Below are 20,602 nucleotides of genomic sequence, written 5' to 3'. Positions count from 1 at the left end.
TAGACCACACCCCCAGCTCCTACCTACACACACCAGCCTGGGAACCCATGTGGATGCCTGCCCCACCTAATGATAGAATTGTGGGTAAAGGAAAAAGGGGAAGGGGAAGGCTGAGGCTTGTTGAGGTTTTATGTAAATTCCACAAAGGAAGAGATCTTGGTTTTCACTGATGTATCCCAAATACCTAAAACAGATCCTAGCACATGGTAGGCAATAAAAAACACCTTGAAAAATTTATAAAACTATATGGTCAACAGTTCATTTAAATTCTTTATATTCAAATATTTAATTAACTTCAAGATATTTCCCCATCATAATAGATTAACTGTTTATAACTATAAAGTTATCAGATTCAGGAAACAGTTTTTAAAAAAAGGTTAAATCTCTGATTAGGCAATGTGAAGTTTTATCTTAAATTTGCATTTATATGCATGGATAAAACCTCACAGAATTGCACTGAAAACATCAACATTGCTTGGGACCAATTTAACAAAATAGAAAAGGTATTACTTCTGAAAAATATTAACAGATACATTGTTAAATAAGAACACATGGAGACAACTTCAGAGACGGATACAGGTATGGGGGGGCTGAAGCTTACATAACTTTGGAGGCATTTTTTAAGGAAAAGAATTAGGTACGGGGTCTTATAAGGGGACTGTGTAAGTGAGGAGCCCTGAATTTTAGGCAGCAAGTCTGCTCCTTGAAGGAAGTCAGAGTGAAAGTGTCCAGGCCCAATGCTCAGCACAGAGCAGGCATACACAATTTTAAGATATTACTGAAAAACTCCGCATCCAGCCTTTTCTTCTACATATTAGGTCCTAAACAAATCTCTCTTAGATACTGCTAACTGACCCCTGACTTGTCCTTTCTTAGAAAACAGGTTCTAATGAAAGTTTTGCTGTTCAACCAGGAATGACACAGGATTCCAATAAGGTCTTATCATTTTAATTGCCTTTAATGATTATTGCTCATCTGCAAGGATTAATATTGCATTCATTAAAAATCATTCAATACAAAATAAACTTGTTCCTCCCAAGTTGCTCTCTACACGCTCCCTCTGATGCCAGACATTTTCCCACAGTGTCCTTTGTTACATGGCTTGACAGAGACGGAGCCCTTATCTAGTATTCCTATGGACACGGTAATAGATATGTGAGCAGGGGGCAGGCCAGAGGGCAGCAGGACCTGGGCCCCTTCTCTCCAGCAGAACTCACACGATGGATACCACTGTTGGCCAGGTTACCTCCTCTAAAGGATGTGCTCTTCTGATTGGCTGGTTAAACGCCTTGGGAAAAAGGGCTTGAACCATTAGCATCTATAGAGAAGAAAGCATGGTCACGCTGGCAAGGAGTGGGAATGGGCTGGTTATGGAGAAACAGGAGAGGGAAAAAAGTTTTGGCAAGATCACTGACCCCTGCTAGGAAGTCAGAGTGAAAACTTTCCTTCTTATATTTCTATTTTTAATTAATATCTGTCTTCTCTGATCAATGGCAATAGGGAAATGAAAATTTCTAGTATCTAGCACTAATGCCTGACTCAACTTTGAAGGATCACCAGCTAGAACAAGTTGAGAATTTAGAATCCTGGATAATTATACACTTAAAGCTCATGAGCTTTATATAAAGCTCACCTGACCATGCAGAAATGCTGGTAAGCAGGGTGCATGGCATGGGAATACACCTCTCTTATCTCTGAGGATTCTTTCAGAGTGAGAGCCAGGACATACTGATTACTTTCTCTATGCACAAACTGCCCTTTAAGGTCTCAGTTCATAAACTTTCTGTGACATGCGTCAATCAAAAGTGGTACTGCTTCTGTAAAACTAAAGTTACATGGGTCCTAAAGTCCCAGACAAGTTATACAGAGCTAATTTCCCTCACCCTGACCCAATTTATCATTCCTCTTCCCAACCACATCTACCTCCCTTTAAGTATTTTAAATTGCAGAAGCACAGCTGATTAGAAATTTGCTCTTAAAGGATAAATCCTAAAGACAGAGCTCAGTGCTGTAAACTGAGTAATGGCTCAAGAAATTTGCTTTCAGCACAAGCTGATGGGGCAGAGCTGATAAAATTTACTGTTATGGCCCCAGTTCATTAATGCTATAAACTATGGGCTAGAAACAGAGGGATTATCAGAGTTTGAGATCTGCATTTCTCTAGACTCAACTCTGCACTTTTAGCTCCAAAGGTTCAAAAGATAAACTGATAACAACTAACCACTCAAGCAGCTCCTCAGTATTAAGACTAAACATTTTTCTTACTTAAAAAAACAAAACAAAAACCAAAAAACAAACAAAACAAAAACAAACAAAACCCAGAAATAAATGCTAGGGGACAAAAATTCAACTTAATAGAGTACAGTCTGGATAAAAACCTGGAAAATGAGAGGGTCTGGTGGGAGTGGAGGAAGGGCTGTACTAAATCCAAGTGGGCCTACCAGATCTTAACAAGCAACACTCACTAGTACACATTTCTGAACCAAACATACCACCTTTACACAGGAAACAGGGCTTGGAACATCTAGGGGAAATTAACATGCACCACCTATATATAACCTACCTGCCTGGTAGGTACCATCCCTGCTCCTCTGAAGAAGTGAAACAGCACTGATTTCAGCAGCTAAGAAATGGGCTCTTTTAAGGCAATTTAGACATTGCAGATTGTTCCACATAGAAGGTACCTTAGCATTTCCTGTTAATAAGGTACCCAATTAAGACTATAAAGTCCCCAGAAATGGTAAAGAAAGAATCACCTTTCTGGGCTGGGAGAGTAAAATCCTTCTTTAGTGACTAGGGTGAGAAACCTTGAATCTCAGTTTCATCTAAAGAGCCATGAAGCAAGTTCCTGTGTGGTCTGCAGAACTTGGATAATGAGATGAAAAAACAAGAAAGAAATTATAGGAAAAAAATCAAGAGGAAAGGATTAAGAAGAAAATAAAAGTTTTCTTAAAAAATATTTCTTTTAGAGTTGTGTGGTTCACGTGGACTGGTCCTTGGTAATACGGTCCATTAGTATCTGTAAAGAAAGAGATTGACTATTTAGTACTTGTGTCTTCCACATGAGAGTTCCAAGAAAAGAATCCAAAACAGAGAACACTCTCCAGGGTCCTTCCCCTGCCCAGGCCAGGGATTCCTGTAGTAATTCCCCAGGGATTATTCCTCCCTGTGCTTCCAAAGGATTTCCAACAATGCCATCTCTAGCTGTATCTCCTGCTCCCTAATACTATAAATTAGTGGTTTTCAACCCTGATAATACATTAGAATAATCTGAAGAAGTTTTACAAAATAAGCCAGGGCCCCATTCTAGACTAACTCTATTAGAATCTCTGGGGGTGAGGCTCAAGCTCCAAAATCTTAGAAAATGCTGACTTCTTTACATCTACTACTAGGTATACAATTTCTCTGTTTACCTTGTTAGTGTGGGGCAGAATTCTTGTACTCTTCAAAATTAGCTATAACACTATTTAAGAAAGCTGGCTAGCCTGCATGGCTTAATATTGGGGTGAAGAGCTTTTCATTTACTTTCTCCCAAGTTACCTGTAATAATTGGGTTTGAATGGCCCATTTTTGTTGAGTCCCAGATATTTTGCTTGGTCATCTGTCAGCTCTGTCAGGTGGGCATCAAATGATGGCAGGTGCAAGCTGGCAACGTACTCATCTAGGAAGAACAAAGCGGCAGGGGGGCAGACTCCATTTCAAATATGCCTCTCAGGGCATAACTTCCCCCTATTTTCATCTGAAGCTTCTTTGAGAGAGAGGACAAGGCTTGGAATAACTTTGAAAGAATCTAACTCGGAATATTTGCTTAATTTTACAAAAACCCTCAAAGTTGCCTTTAAGCTATTTCTCTCAGTACATCCAGAGTGCATTTAGAAAGCCATTTGCCAGCGGGACAAAATGGGCTGACTTGTTCCTCCCCATTCTTCTCCGGCAAAGCTTCTGGGTTCACCTCAATGGCCAACATACCATGTACTATTCTCACTTTCCTGCAGCAACTTCCTTAGCTGGATCATAGTCAAATTATGAATCAAAGTGGACACCAGTAAGGTCAAAAGAGTTAAGTCATCAACATTTACTTACGATAAGATCCATAAAGGCCTCAAATCTTAGGATCATGGATTTCTAAGGCAGCTGGCACAAATGTATTAGTTTTCCATAGATAAGCTTCCTGTGCTTTTACCTTTATGAATATGAATTAAAAACCAAAAACCAAAACCCAAAGGTAAGCTGAGGTAAGCTGGTGAAGGGGACAACAGCAAGAAGTTTTTTAGCTTTTAAGAGGACAGGGGTTTGGGCTGACCAATTAGAGGGGAGGTTGGCACCATATTCAGACAGGTAAAGAACTAAAGATGATGCATTATGTCACGTGAATACAACACAGTTGACCCCTGGAATGACAGAAGATTGTTCGTATATCTCATAGAAGATGGAAAATAAAAACTATATTTGTTTCTGTTTCTCTCATTTTGGTCCCAGGCTGTAATCAGTGGTAGTAAGTTTACTAAACTTCATAAAGCTATTCAGGATAAAAGCATCTACCCTAAACCACTGTGCGAAAGCACCTTTACTCATTAGCTGTAATTCTTACTATAATTTTGCAATATATTTAGTATTATTCTCACTTTACTGATAAAGAAACTGAGGCTCATGGAGATTAGAACTTGTCCTGAGGTCCAAAAACCACTAAGTGCTAGAACAGGGATTAGAATCCTGACTCTAAATCCAATGCTTTTCATGATATTCATTTTACCAAACCGTGCAACAGTCTGGGGATCAATATAGGTTTCTACTGTTTTCACTCACCCATTTTCTTAGGAAGCAAGTATACATCTTGTTTGTATCGTCCCTCAGGTGCATTATAGAGTTCTATCAGTGCCAAAGCCTAAGGCGGGAAAAGAGGGTCAAAAGACACAAAAACACTTCTTAGGGACATTAAAAAACAAAAACAAAAGAACTAGATTTAACAGGGTCTTGGGGTAAATATTTAAGTGATCTACCACAGTGACAGCATGCAGGACTTGTACTGTAATAAATACCAGCACACATCATAGGAGGATTTATTGGTGCTTTTGTTTAGTTCCTAATAAAAGAAGAGACTAAATACAACTGAGCTGAAACACTATATTCTAAATTAAAACAGCCAACCAAAGGGACACAAACACTGACTCTAATGATTATTTTCTACACTCGCAAAAGCCTAAATCTTGACAACTTGTAACCTGAAGAAAACAGGTTGATAAGAACACAGGAGGGCACACTCTCATTGGAACTCTGATCTAGGCCCAGTTCCACTCGTCTTAGTGCAGGCTAAGCCGGCCTTTTTTTTTTTTTTTTTTTTTTTTTTTTGCGGTATGCGGGCCTCTCACTGTTGTGGCCTCTCCCGTCGCGGAGCACAGGCTCCGGACACGCAGGCCCAGCGGCCACGGCTCACGGGCTTAGTTGCTCCGCGGCATGTGGGATCCTCCCGGACCAGGGCACGAACCCGCGTCTCCTGCATCAGCAGGCAGATTCTCAACCACTGCGCCACCAGGGAAGCCCAAGCCGGCCTCTTGTCACATACCTGTGTTGTAGCTGTGATGGACAGAACAAAGGTGGGAACTGTGGAGCAGCTCAGATTGAGCAGACGACCCTGAAAAGTTGAAACAGAGCCCTGGTATGAGTTGTGTTATCCCTCTGTCATGTCATGCAAGTCATGCAAATGCTGGAAAGGACTTTATACTCCTCTAGACTCAGTTAGAAGAGGAAGAATTACAGTTCCAAATCAGGACTCTAGGTTTTATCTTATTTTCTGCAAGTCCATCTGAGTCTGACAAACTGAAGAATCAGCTGTGGTCAGGAAGTAGTATGTTACTTAGTAAAAAGTAGATATTTTTTGAGTGATTCTATTTTGGAGACCTGACTACTTGAGAAATATACCTCTATGCAAAGATAGAATTCAGGGAAACATGGCCAAATATGTTTACCCTGCCACCCCTCCCCGGATGGCTCTAACCATATTGCTTGTGCTGTACTGCCCAAACCCTTCTGTGTGTGCACCTCTGCCAGAAGGACGACACGTTTGCCATCTGGCCAGATGACATGATCCACCTGAGAACGTACTCGCTCCCATGTCAGCTCCGGAGTGCGGAGGCTGGTCTGAAAGGAAGAGAGCGCAGTTGACTGGCTATAATGGAAGGAAGCAAAAAAAGGCCTAACAACAAATCAACGAGAGAAGGCTTACCACATCAATTTCCGTGTTTGAGTGGCCCATATTGCATACGATACAACTGTTTTTCATGCGATCCAAATGCTCCCGTGTCACTACATTCTTATTTCCTAAAAGTAAAGGAGAGTGGCTGAGGAAACAGATCCTGGCGGGGAAAGGTACTGACTGGCTTTCAGTTAGAACATGGGAGAGAGGTTTGCTGGCACTAAGGAGCATGTATACACTGTGAGGAAAGAAGTGTGCATTGCATAACAGCTCTTTGGGCTCAGTTATTTGGTTTTAAGATCAAGCAGGATCAAAAGCCATCAAGGAAAAAGGATCTTTGTTCTGGAAAATATGTTAAGGTTCTGATATCTTACTCTAGTTCTCAGACTTTTACACAGAACACAGGTCTTACCTACTTTATATAAAAGTCAATTAGATCATTTTCAAGATTTAACCTCAGAGTTAATTAATACTCCTCCATGTACACCAAAGCACTGACACTTACCTGTGCAAGTTATTACGACATCGACTTGCCGGATGACTTCATTTAGCTTTACCACCCTGAACCCATCCATGCTGGAAGAAAAGGAAGGAATACTATGAGCAAAAGCAAGGAGGCAGTGGGACAGAAGCTGGTCACAAAATGAGACAATTAAATGTCTTTCTAAAGTTAAATCCAGGGCTACCTCACTGGAATGGTAGTAATAAGCTATGCTAAACTATACACACTGGGCTCTTCAGACTCCCCAAGATTCCAGCCAGGAAGGGAAAATACCAAGAAGCTCTACGAGTGCCCTATGATTACAATGCAGGGAACAGAGCAATCGTAGCCTTCTCGTTCTTTGAGAAATTTCTCCAAGGAATGGTTAATACAATAATCAAACTCTTAGAAACATAAAGTCCCTGGAGTGAACCTAATGGTATTACCGCTGTTCTTACCAGGCCTGCAGAGCACAGATGGGGTCAATTTCTGTGATATAGACAATTGCTCCAAGGGCCTTGAGAGCAGCACAGCAGCCCTTTCCCACCTGCAGAGCATAAGAAAGAAGTCAGGTCCATTCAGGCACAGATATTTAGGCAGGTAGGCTCTCTGGGAGATGGGAATTAGCCTCCCTGAAACCATCAATCATCTAGCAAGTCCTTGAAAAGATGTTCCAATCCAAGCAGAGGAGAAACAGATCCTGTGCTCCTTAGAGGAGTGATTTAGCAGACATTTCAAGGGCTTTAGCTAGGGCTGGAGCTTGGGATAGTAAAAGAGATAAAGGAAAGAAAAGTATCACCATCAAGGAAACAAGACCAAGGAAGAGCAACTGTAACCTCTAGTTTCTTGTTCCAGGAAAACCTGATAACTATCACTTGAGAAGCATCTCACCCAAGGACAGCCTAGCAGCTCAGAAACTTCTGTGGGTCACTGTTTATGACAATAAATAAAATCTCTTGTGATCTATTCTAGTTTAGAGATAATCAACTATATGCCACTTCAGATTTTACCCTTCACTCCACTTTAAGTCACCTGTGGGACCAAAATGCTACATATTTACTTGAATTAAGTCTCATAATGAAAAGGTTACTGTTATAACTGGGGGGAAATGACGCCAACATTCCATACCATAAGACAAAGTGGTGAAATCTGAAAACTCAATTCGTTCTATATGTCTCTGTTCATAAATCTGAATAAAGGACTTTGGCTACTATTTTGAGACACTTTATCTAAAGGCATATTTTAAACCCTGCATTAGTGACTCTACACTGACAGCACAAGTCTCCTTCACTCAAAATTTCTAACAAGTCTGTGAAAAGGCAGACACTGAGGCTGAGCTACTTACCTCACCATAGCCACACACCACCACTTGTTTCCCACCAAACATTACATCTGTGGTCCTCTTCAGGCTGTGGAAACAGACAAGCCTCAACTCAAACATTATTAGCTCAAATACAGTCCCTCTGAAAATTAAAAGTGTGGGCAATGCCCCATAAGAACTTCAACTGGAAGTTGGCTGGGCTCAGTATGAGATAGAACGCCTCTAACAAACTTTTAAAGCCATAGGAAGACCAGGGGGCAAAACTGGAGGGATATCAGGCTAACATTATAACCCAACCCAAATTTACCCCCTATAAATTTGAATAATTATATGTTTCAACCTACCCATCTAAAATGGATTCTCGGCAGCAGTATAAGTTATCAAATTTCTGTTTTGTTACAGAATCATTGACGTTCATGGCTGGAACACAGAGTTTCCCAGCTTTGGAGAGCTGATACAGCCTAAAGGGAGAAGAAAGCCACAAAAACAAAAACAAAGTTAGCTGGTAAAACACAGTAGCTGGCAAAGTCTGCCTAATTCTCTTCAAGCTCTGTGCTGCCCTCCCCAGTCTTATTTATTGCCCAAGAATATTAGTAAACAAGGTAATTCCTTGTTATCCCTCCTAACTTCTTTTCATTTTCTCTTCCCCAACTGCCTCCCGCTTTTTTTGGAAGGAAAACAACCTTTCAATTGAAGAAATTTACTTCTCTTTCATAAAAGGGGATACATTTCCTTAGACCAGCATTTTCTTAATCTTTAAAAAAAATCCATGCCTACTTCTGATAAAGATTATCAATGATTCTGATATGGTTCTGTGTGTGTGTGTGTGTGTGTGTGTGTGTATGTGTGTGTTTAAGCATGTGCAAGGTGCCCCCAAATGAGAAACACTCTCTCAGATATTTTTTAGGTATTCCAACAAGCAAATAATATTTTGCCCAGTTTTATTTTTTGTAATGTGTATAACATATAGTTTTACAATAGATTTTTTTCGTATTTCAGATATAAAATTATAATCCAAAACTGAATACAGTTTTTCAAGATATATTCACTCCCTACCTCCCAGCAATGACTGAGAATCACAGTGGAATAAATGGGAGAGAAAATCTCTGAACTAGAATCTGAAATAACTTCCTTTTAGGGTCTCCTTGAATTTTTTCAAAGGTAAATACTCAAAAGTTTTATCCAATGAAGATACTCCCATTTAGTTAAAAGCCTGAAACATAGCCCTAAAGCCTAAAAGAGACCAGAAGAATCTGCTGAGGCAAGGACACAAGGGGCAGCTACTCCAGAATCTGTTACCTGTGAACACCAGTCACGCTCTCTTCCACAATGCCTCGGATCTTCTTAAACACGTTTGGATACTTCTTATAAACCCAGTGGGTTAAGTCTCCCCCATCATCCAGGATCTATAGAACAGCCAGAAGACTTCTATGGGCATTCAGGCTGCTAGAGCTGGGGGGAACTTTGAACCCACTTTCTGCACTAGTAAGAGAGCCCTGTATGTTTTGGAGAGCACTCCTCAGAGCTCCTTAGAGCAGGTTTGGACAGTGGAAACACAGTCAAATTTGTTGGTGTAAAATGGTTAAAAGGATTCCTAAGTTTATTCTAAGCTATGGTGAAGAGTAGTAGGCTAATCACAGACTCATTTTTTTAGTGTAGAGACCTGATATAAAGCCCCTTGGAACGTTAAAGGAGAGCTGGGGCAGGAAGGAAAGAAACCAGAATTTTACTCCAAAGAGGTACCATATCATTTTCTTCTATTTCATTCTGCTGTGTTTGAGCCACATGTGTTCAGTTGGTCTTACCCTTCCCCCGCCTTTCCATTCAGTACTCAGACCCATCCTGAATAGGTATCAAGCTAACCATTTTGGCAACAAAGTAAGTGCATAAGACCAAACATCTGAAACATATTTAGGGAACCATGCTTTGAGGGAAAAAGGAAAGAAATCGATTGTCAAAAGTGTAGGGTGAATATGCATTATTACCATGTTGGCTTGCCACCCATCCATGTTCACACAGCGGTCAATACACCACCAGAAGTCATCTTCTGACTCGCCCTTCCAAGCAAACACTGCAACTCCTGTAGAGATGGAAACAAATCAGCTCATTCCTCTTTGGGGGAGTGTCCTATACCAACATCACTCTCTGAGATCCAGGTGAAGAGAAAAAGGCTAAAGAAATTACGCTGGAAAGGAAACAACTTACGGAGGGCAAGAAGTCAAAAGAGCATCTTTAGTTCAGAAATTCGTTAAGAATTTAAGGGATTTTTGTGCTTGAAAGTATTTTAGAACCTTAAAATGTTATTCTCTTTGGTCAATTTTACACGTGGAACTTTATTCTAAGGAGATAAAATGAAGTGGGAATCAAAACAAAGCTGTTCACTATCACATTATTTATATTAGCAAATATCTTGAAACAACCTAAATGTTCAACATTAGGAAAACAGTGAAGTAAAATCACATGGCCATATGACTATTATAAATGATGCTCTCAAAGTTTTCAGTGACATGGAAACTACTTCTGAAAATGTTATATTTATGTTATAAAATTGTATATATACTGAGACTTATTTCATCTGTAAAAAGTGAATAGAAAAATGGAAAAATATGTCAAATATTATCTCTGTGTAGCAGGATTTTAGGTTTTTTGGGGAACCTCTTAAATTTTCTGCAATAAACATCAGGAAAGAGTAAACAAGAAAAACAAAAGTACTATACAGTTGCTTTGAGGATCACAGGAAGATGGAAGAACCTTAAAGAAACTTCAGAGTGATTTTCCTTTGAACATTTTAACAATAAAAATTGCTTTATGTTTAATTGAAGTCATAAGAGTTCATATATTTTCAATGCAATACTGAATACCAAATTATCTGATGAACTATTAAATAGATGGTACTTCTTACTTGTGTTCCCTCAAAAGTGAGGAGACTTTTGTGAAAGGAGACCAGCTGAGCTCATACACAGCTCACATAGTTTAAAGTTCTTTCTCATTCATTTAACATTAGAATTGGGCATTTCCCCATATATTAGATTCTTTATAAAGATCATTTTAAATGACTATACAATATTCCATTATGCATATGGACCTTTATTATCCATTTCCTTCCTGTTGACACTTTTATTACCCTCCACATTTTATAGCACCTAGACATACACGACATTGTAAAGATAATTCTGATATGTAAAAATTATGTTTAGATAATTATTTTGCAGCAAAGTCGGTGAAAAGAGCTGAACTTACCAGCCTCAGCCAGTGCTGCAGCCACTTCATTTTGAGTGGAGTAGATGTTGCAGGCAGACCAGCGGCACTGAGCCCCCAGGGCACAGAGTGTCTCAATCAACACCTATACAGATGTATAGAAGACAGAGTGAGAAGGAGTAGGGCCAGACTTGAGTGGTAACTAAGAGAACAATGCCCAGCAACTCAGCAGCAACAGGTGCTACACTGGGAAGTTACAAAAGGGTGTGTAATCCACTAGTTAGTACACTGGAATCTAACTTTACCCCCCCAAAATGGTCCCCGAAGTCTCAATAACATATTTATAACAATCATATTTTTGCAAATCGAGATCGCCCTAAGTTAGGTTGGTTAAAAGTAGGTTGTATCTATACAATCAAAGTAGAAAACCCCATTATTGTGTAACTGGGAGGTTCCACTTAATAGTTAGCACTTGGAAGTTAGCTAGGGAAGGAAAAGCAAGTAAAAAAAAAAAACAAGAAGTGTCCCTCCCCACCCCCACTCCCATCAGAAGACCATCATTTTTCTCCCAACAAACTCACCGCTGTCTGGGCCGTGATATGTGTACAGCCCACTATTTTAGCACCAGCCAAGGGCTTCTCCCCCTGAGCACGTTTCCTGAGTGAAATCAGAGCAGACATGTCTGTGAAAGAACAGAGTATTTGAGCTAGGTCTGCACTAGCAATATCATTAATTCCTGCCCCAGCGACATTTAGGGCTGGTGTGGATCTGTTGAGATATGGTGAGGTAAGGAAGAAAAACTCTAAGCACATTTTTATTTTGGCCGTGCCATGCGGCTTGTGGGATTTTAGTTCCCCGACCAGGGATTGAACCCAGGCCCTTGGCAGGGAGAGCATGGAATCCTAACCACTGGAAAACCAGGGAATTCTCTCTAAGCATATTTATTTGATGCCTGGCAGCTTCAACTGCAGAACAACAGCAGTGAGTTGTCATCTAATCACTTGGAATTTCTCTCTTCCTCTACTGTTTCAGCCTTATATTAGAGGGCTTATATGTAGTCAAATTCTCAAAAGTGATCGAAATGGAAGGTGAGTGTCATCATTCATCTGGGAGAAGAGGGAAGTAGTTATGGCACTGGCTAATGGATTCCTATATACTACAATCATCAGACCAGGAAGAAAGACTTTACATCAGCAGAAGACACTTGCTTCTGTTTTTCTATGCTCTCTAATCCTATTCTATCAGTTTGTTTGAGTTCTGTACTCCTGCCCAGTATAGAACATGCCTCCAATGTGAAAGCAACAAGAGTAAAGAGACATCATTGGGAGTGGGGCTGGGTAGAGAAACCAAGATTTAACTGATTGTCAGTCATTTTTACTCTTGCTCCAGCAGAGGGTGCTCAGGATCAAAGACCAAAAGAGACCCTAGGTCACCACATCCTAAGCTGAAAACCCTCCCACATCTGCTGCTTCTGGGAAATATGGGTCTCTGAGATTGGCAGCTATGGTAGGATCCCGCAGAACTAACCACCATGTACTGATCCAAGACTTGCTGACTCTGCAAACAGATCTTTGAATATGGTATCATGCCGGAGGAAAGAGAAACTACTCTGTGTAATTACCACACGCTGAGAACAGGAAGCAGCAGGGAGAACAAGAACAAGAATCCTGAGGCTCAAGCTCCATACAGATAGATTTGTTTATATAAAAGTCCAGGATACTGGAGTTTCCCAGGAGACTTTCAAGTTATCTTTCAAGCCTTAAGTTGTTTGTGCATCCTGATGACTAGCAAGTGGGCTGCTTCTGGTCCCCTACCCACTCCCTTTCTTTACCTTGCTCTGCAATCTCAATCTCCCGGCGTCCAAATTCTGCCTGCTTGATGTTCTTCACACAGAAATTGCTGCTGCCCTTGGAGTTGGTTTGCTGCTTTTCTCGGGGGGAAACCTCATCATCAGAGCTATCTGTATAGGACGCAGCTAGAGCCAGGAAAGAAAGAAATGAGGAAAGAAAAACCTCAATGGCCCCAACTCCACAGAGTGCAGTCATCAAGGGACTCTCATTTAAGTTAAGCGAGCACTTAATTGGAGCCACCTTTTAAATCTCTCTCCGTTCTACTCCTCCAGGGTCTAAGAAATGGCATGAATGAAACTGTTGTAGATCTTTCGGTATTGTGGCCCTTTTACCCCCCACCCCCAACCCATGACTTTGCCATTAATGCCTGTGATAAGGAGCTATTGATCCCAAACCTGCACCAGCTCAAGAGAATCCCTCAAAATAGGGGCACTTGGTCCCAACCGGGACTGGAACCAGACATGGCAAAAATGGAAGAATAATTTAGGGCATATAAGGAATGTTATTTCTATAGATCATTAGTTCTCAAACTTAAGTATCTAAAGCATCTGTCAGAATCACATGGAAGGTTTGTTGAAACACAGATGGCTAGGGCCCCACTGCCAGAAACTCCCATTCAGTAGGTCTCAGATGGGACCCAAGAATTAGCATTTCTAACAAATTCCCAAGTGCTGCTGATATTGCTGTTTAGAGGATCATACTTTGAGAACGATTAATGTAAAAGAATAAAAACAGTAAGATAACCTTATCTTATAAAATCTTATAAAGAAAGTTTACACGAGGTTGCGCGAAGAAACACAGAAATGACACAAAAGATGAGCAGCACTGGTTCTATTGCCAGCCCTGAGATCACTCAAGATGTTCAACTTTAAAAAGCAGCTTCACAAAAAGCTAAAAATGTCCTTTCAGATAGATGCGCAGGAGAATATAAAACAATCACTCCTTACCTCTCAAATCACTTTTTTTCTCTCATTGAATATTTTCCTGATCACCATCTCTGCCAGTGTACAGGTCTCTCGCTGACTTCTACATACACATCCTCCTCTGTGCAGCTGACACAAATACTACTAAAGGTTATCTATCCACTAGGACAATTTAACTCTATCACTAAGCTTTTAAAAATGCTCTACTAGGTCCCCATAAAGCATGGCCATCAAGATCTTTAAAGACTTCTTAAAGCTTCCATCACTCATCTCAACTTTTTCTCTTATAACTCAATCTTTCAATTTTTTTTCTTTTAGCTATAATTAGCCTGCTTGTCACCTACCACTTTTTGTATCTGTCTCATTCCAAGACACCTTTCCACTTATGATAGCCATTATAGTTTGGAACCTTTTCTTGCACACATGCTCATAGTGAGACTGCATATTCATTTATTTCTGTACTTAACCCTGTATACCACCATTTGTACTTGTCTGCCTATCTTGTCCATAATGGGTTATCAGTGTCACAGGGCAGAGAATAAGTTTTTAAAAACTGTCTATCCATTTCTTTTTTTTTAAACAGTCCTTATACCTCAAGCCCAGTCCTAATGTTAGTAATACAATGCAAACAAGATTATGGCAAAAGAAAATAAATGGCTTTTGGTACAAATTCCTTTGCTGACATTCATAGCAATCTATGACCTTGAGCAAGCCTTTTAATCTTTTAACAATGTTTCCTCAGTTGAACAATGAGGGGGTTGGACTAGATGCCCCATTTCCTCCAGTACTCAAACTAAGATTCTATATCCTTTTCCATGTTAATTTTCTAATACCCACCTCTAAAGTTGAGAAGGGCATAGTTCAAAGCAGAAAAAAAGACTGCTTATATAGGGTTAAGATAGGAGAGGAGAACTAAAAAGAAACAGCTGGAGCCACATTAGCTGGACTCTTTCCCACTCCAGAGGTTAACGGGAAGATGTTTCACCATAAAGGGTAACCTAGTAAATAAAAAGAGCTAAATACTAATTTTTATTGTTGACAATTCAAGCAGTCTTAAAGGCAAGAAAGAAAAATAGGTGGCAGGGTATATCTTTAACAAAGAAAACAGAAATTATGCTTCCAAAGTACACCTCTTCTTCAAGGCCAGTTCTGGCAGCCAAAATACCATTGATTTTCTCCCTTCTCACTGTGGGTGAATAAACGTGGGAATGGGAATCGGGCCAGTACTACCAACCAGGCACTGGCCACAGACCACACACAGAGACCATTGGGGAGGAAAGTCTCAAGATGACAACAGCTTCTCCAGCTACAACCCTGGCTGGGAACATGCCCACTGCCCAAGCACTAGTTATCAGCTTTTAGCACAAAGACGGGCAGTCCTGACATGAGGTATTTTCAGATCCTAAATAAGTGAAGAGAACTGGGTAGAGCACTAAGACTCTGGAATAGGGAGGAGAGATCAGAGAGAACAAGAAGTTCACACCTACCTGAACTGTAGCTGTCAGTGGAGGACTGAGAAATAGAGCGAGACAAAGATCGTCGACCAGTCTTGGTGGGGAATTTGGTGAACTCCTGCATGTCATCAGCAAACTGGATTTGCTATAAGAGGAAGACAAAAAGTTGAAACTTACAACAAGGATTCTATGAAATGTTTCATTTTTAAAGGCCACACATTGTCTCCCCTAAAAGCTAATATTATCAGGTGGCTCCTACTAAGCCAGCAATTCTTCTACGAGAAATGAGGGCGGAGGAGGGTATTCTCTGACTCCTCCCAAAATGCCAATTACTATCTCTTCCCAATGGTTTCAGTAGAGTTTTGTGGGGAGAGGGGGAGGAGAGAGAGCTTAAGACCCAACTTCCTTTAGCATTTGTCTAATTTTACAGGTCTTCCTTCACACGTTCTATAAAGTTTTCTTTTCTCTTATAACCCTGAGACATTAAACTCTTTACCCTTGCTCTCAACTCTATCAAAAAGCAGGCATAATCTCTTAGGGCTTCTGCTTGTTTTTTATTTCAGAATATTCTCTTGTAGCATATTCTTATCCTGAAGTTAGCAATGGTCTTGTTTTTTGAAAGAATTAGGAAGAGATGCCTTAAATGGTGATGGGAATTGGGGTGCTAATAGTCAGAGTCCGATCATGTACCTATCCTTCACAAAGCCAATGGAATATTGCCAGAACCTTCTATAGACAGTAAAATACCAGAATATTCTAATAAAAATTTAAAAACACACATACCATAGTAAATTCCAACTAATTAGGACTAATTTGAAGGAAGGAGAAAATAATGACTTGGTAAACTCTGTATTAAAAACTTTCTTAACCATAATTCAAAAAGAGTCATGTACCACAATGTTCATTGCAGCACTATTTACAATAGCCAGGACATGGAAGCACCCTAAGTGTCCATCGACAGATGAATGGATAAAGAAATATGGCACATATATACAATGGAATATTACTCAGCCCTAAAAAGAAATGAAATTGAGTTATTTGTAGTGAGGTGGATGGACCTAGAGTCTGTCATACAGAGTGAAGAAAATCAGAAAGAGAAAAACAAATACCATATGCTAACATTCCATATATATATGGAATCTAAAAAAAAAATGGTTCTGATGAACCTAGGGGCAGTACAGGAATAAAGACACAGACGTAGAGAATGGACTTGAGGACGCGTGGGGGTGGGGAAGGGTAAGCTGGGACGAAGTAAGAGTAGCACTGACATACATACACTACCAAATGTAAAATAGCTAGTGGGAAGCAGCCGCATGGGGAGATCAGCTGGGTGCTTTGCGACCACCTAGAGGGGTGGGATAAGGAGGGTGGGAGGGAGACGCAAGAGGGAGGGGATATGGAGATATATGTATGCATATAGCTGATTCACTTTGTTATACAGCAGAAACTAACACAACACTGTAAAGCAATTATACTCCAATAAAAATGTTAAAAATAAACTTTCTTAAATGAAATAAGGCAGAAACAGATAACTTTTGAAGGATACTTGGAAGACTGGCTTTAATAAATAGCAAATAGCTTACAATTAACATTATTTATAGTTAAATTAATTAGTGTTTCTTAAGTGTAGGAAAACACTTCTATTAACTGGTTTAAGCCTTCCTCCTGAACTCCTGTTTAAACTCTGATAAACCCTTTCTTTGAAATATAAAATAAACCTCGACCTCCTCTGAAAAACAGAATGGTTTGAGAATCTGAATCAAGCTTCTCCTCACAAGCTGATTAAATCTGAAAAGGTTCCCATGGAGAATTCATTAAGCTAAGTTTTCAGCAAATAATATCTGGAAATGTAACCTATTACAGATTAAAATCTTCTCTCCATAATGCTAGCAACCTGGTTATAGGCATTTTGAAGCCAGGAATAGTAAAACGCCCATTAGTTACAGCTGCTAAACATTCCCCTCCTGTCATATGTACCCTCCAGCTAGGGTAGCATCTGGTGGCAGTGTAAGAATCAGGCATAACTGTGCAGCCTAGGCACAGGCAGCTAATATGAGCAAGGCAATTACTGAATTAGTAGGATTCTACAGGTAATGAAGCAGTAATCAAGGGAACACAGACTTGTGTTTTTACACCAAGAATCAAAGCAGAGAATACTGATGTCATAGATAATACTACTGGGCAGCAGGCCTGAAAGAAAAACTTCAGTATACTTTCATTTTAAACCTACCTTGGCTTAACATCCAACTGGGCAGTTTTTCTTTAGGTTACTTTGTGAAATAGAGAGGAGGCAGAGTCCACAGACTGTATTTTTAAGTCTAATGATAGATCCTAAAGGCATGGAAGGGAAAGAGAGCTACATATTCTGGCATCTAGACCAGGGTCTTGCACATAGGAAGCGTTCAATAATTATTTGTAGAATGAGTGAACCTTTCAAATTTCTTTCTTCTATAAGATCAAATCAATTGAATTTCAAAAATAAATAAGTAAATAATAAAGGTTCAAGCTAAACCACAAACACTACACCTGAACTTGATAAACAAGTATCTTTGTACACCTGAAGCAGCTTTTTAGTTTAGGTGCTAAAACTTTAATTAGCTTAAATGTCAAAAACACAACTGCCTTTCAAACCCAAACCAAGCCAAACCAAAACCATTTATTGAAGTGGCCACAAGTCAGCATCTGCCCTTCTAGATAGGATTTCACATGACTTCTGCAGTCAGCAAAGCTAGATTTACTGAAGGGATTAATCCAGGACCAAGGTAATGACTTTCAACCCAATATGCAGTTATTTTGGTGGCAGAAAATACAGTCAAGAGACCATCAACACCATTTAACACTCTCCAGAGGCAGCTCTTCCTCCATCAGCTTCCTTGCTCCTGGCCTAGGCAGCCTATTTGGAAGTTGCTCTCCTCTAATGACTGTTACGATTCCCTCCCTGTTCATCTTTTTTTTTTCCCCCAAAGGTTCTGGGTATATTCCCAGACACCACCTACATGGGGTTAGGAAGGATGGGGGAGGGAAATGCAATAACATTTGCAGTTTTTTTAAATAAAAAATATAGACAGCCTGCTGTGTCAAGACAGAAATGTATTTCTTTAGCAACCTAAGAACTAATAGTCATAATCCCACCTTGTAGAATGGGATTAGGCTTTAGTAGCCTAAAGCTTAGCAAAATCTTTCCCATCTAAAAATATGAGACTGTTGCAAGCAGCTTACTAATCACTGCAGCGCCTCATCTCTCAGATAATGAATATGGTCCATATTTGAAGTGGGTAGAGTTAACTCAGGCCATGACATAAATGGGTTGCTGTCTATTGTTGCAGCATTTTGATAATCTCAATGCTTATAAATAAAATGATTCAGCTACACAAAGATACATGATAACCTTGTCTTACCTCCCACCCCAAACTACTTGCAGAAGAGAACCTATATCAATAACTGCTGCTGTGAAATGCAGCTGCTCTGCTAGTTTCCATCAGGCCTGCTAGCTCCACTGGCTGTCTTCATAGCTAGTAGCTCTGTCTTCTCCTTGGTGAAATACCTCCTGGAGTGTTGTTCACCTTCACATTGTAAATAGACAGTGTTGCCAAAAGCAATTTACAGATATCACAAGTTTTCTCTCTAGTGAAGCCAGATCTCAATAACAGCCTTCTAATTGGGTTGGACTCACTGCATTTAAGCAAAACATGGTCATTTAGTTGAAAACAAAATACAAAAAATGACTACAAAGTCGTTCTGTTTACATTACTTCCTATTTATCATGATTTCTTCCAATCATTATTAAGTCTTAATTGGTATGCTTTCATGTTTCTTCAAATCTAGACCTGTAAGGAATGCCAGGTCTAATATGATGTAGGATGGGGATGAGGAGGAGGGAAAAGAAGATAGTTGAAGTCCAAAAAGGATCTGAAAATCAAAAAGTCCTATGTTAAAGAACTGTTCTGTTTCAATACTCACCACCGCATATAAACAGCCTTACCCACAACAAAACACACCAGTGTTCTATTTTTTTGGCCGGACCGCATGGCTTGCAGGATCATAGTTCCTCGACCAGGGATTGAACCCGGGCCCACGGCAGTGAAAGCACTGAGTCCTAACCACTGGACCACCAGGGAATTCCCACCAGTGTTCTATTCTTGAACTAATATCAATCATATATGAGAAAGGTTAGAATATCAGATTGACCCATTCTGCAAATAGCACATCCAAATACAGAAGTGTACTTGCTGTGCCTTAGCGACTCAATTAAATGTCAGGCCAATTTTATGTGCTATTTTAGAGCACCTTTTAAAATAGCTTGGTGGGTACAATGGTTGACTCTTCTATGTGATACTGAGAATGGTAAGAAAAGCTCTACTGAAGAAACAATTTGGTTTATGGTACATCTACCACCTAGTGGTAAGTCTAGTGACAGAGTGAGCTAAAAGAATTGCTCTACAGAACTTAGCAAGAAGGAATGATAGGCAATCGATAACAGCTATAAGACTCCAGAGAAGAAAAACAGTCGTATACTACTTGTTTAGTTGATCTTAATTGATATTTTTTACCATCAGAAGCTGAGAAGTTTACTTCCACAAACACATGGACTATCTACTCAGATTAAGTAGCTTAATTACACTTCCTTCCCAGGTCCCACCCAATTTTGCCTTCTAGGTCCTAAATCAGACAATTAACAGCCACCAGAATTCTGCTATGACACTATGGCCAGTGGAGGGTGATCAGGATAATATTCAGAGTATTACATTCCTTTAGTCAATACATCTAGTAGGCACCAACTAAGTACTCAGTGCTATTTCAGGAAAGATCTATGGAAGATCTATGGAAAGAACTATGGACTCCTTCCAGGACTCCTACCACATCTTTTCTAATCCCCTTTTCACACATCTTCTGGCTAATTTATTCTTTCTTCCACAGATTCTACTCTCACCTGCTCTTTTTTCAGAGGAAATGAAGAGAGTACGGCTGTCAGCATGAAAAAAAGTCTAAGAGCTTTTCTTGATACTTACCACTGATCAGTCTGATTCCCATTTCAGATGAATCCAAAGAAACAGTTATCAATAAACACCAACTTCTTGGTACAAGAACAATTTCAGACTTTCAATTAGGCAAAAGAAATTTCCCAAAGATGAAAGGCATCCCTTTCTCAACTCGTGGCCCGCAGGTACACCAACAGAAAACA

General features: G+C 39.9%; 1 protein-coding gene across 2 annotated transcripts in view; it reads right to left on the bottom strand.

Moving 5' to 3' along the window:
• Positions 1 to 939: 939 nt before the first annotated feature.
• Positions 940 to 20,602, bottom strand: part of AHCYL1 (adenosylhomocysteinase like 1) — a 40,724-nt gene continuing 21,061 nt past the window's right edge. The window contains exons 2-17 of one of the 2 annotated variants that reach the window (XM_059060142.2): positions 15,454 to 15,565; positions 13,025 to 13,168; positions 11,775 to 11,875; positions 11,236 to 11,338; positions 9,981 to 10,075; positions 9,295 to 9,401; positions 8,340 to 8,456; positions 8,020 to 8,083; positions 7,133 to 7,221; positions 6,699 to 6,769; positions 6,224 to 6,318; positions 6,040 to 6,138; positions 5,564 to 5,632; positions 4,807 to 4,885; positions 3,541 to 3,661; positions 940 to 3,019 (exon numbers count right to left, since the gene is read on the bottom strand). In XM_059060142.2, the coding sequence (XP_058916125.1) occupies positions 3,013 to 3,019; positions 3,541 to 3,661; positions 4,807 to 4,885; positions 5,564 to 5,632; positions 6,040 to 6,138; positions 6,224 to 6,318; positions 6,699 to 6,769; positions 7,133 to 7,221; positions 8,020 to 8,083; positions 8,340 to 8,456; positions 9,295 to 9,401; positions 9,981 to 10,075; positions 11,236 to 11,338; positions 11,775 to 11,875; positions 13,025 to 13,168; positions 15,454 to 15,565 (1,473 nt within the window). In that variant the 3' untranslated portion in view covers positions 940 to 3,012. Of the gene's footprint in view, positions 3,020 to 3,536; positions 3,662 to 4,806; positions 4,886 to 5,563; positions 5,633 to 6,039; positions 6,139 to 6,223; positions 6,319 to 6,698; positions 6,770 to 7,132; positions 7,222 to 8,019; positions 8,084 to 8,339; positions 8,457 to 9,294; positions 9,402 to 9,980; positions 10,076 to 11,235; positions 11,339 to 11,774; positions 11,876 to 13,024; positions 13,169 to 15,453; positions 15,566 to 20,602 lie in introns of those variants that run through there. The other variant, XM_059060149.2, reaches the window with a different exon arrangement.

The sequence above is a fragment of the Kogia breviceps genome, chromosome 1 (assembly GCF_026419965.1).
Source record: "Kogia breviceps isolate mKogBre1 chromosome 1, mKogBre1 haplotype 1, whole genome shotgun sequence".
In the NCBI taxonomy this organism is placed as follows: Eukaryota; Metazoa; Chordata; class Mammalia; order Artiodactyla; family Physeteridae; genus Kogia; species Kogia breviceps.
This window is presented reverse-complemented; position numbering and strand designations above follow the sequence as displayed.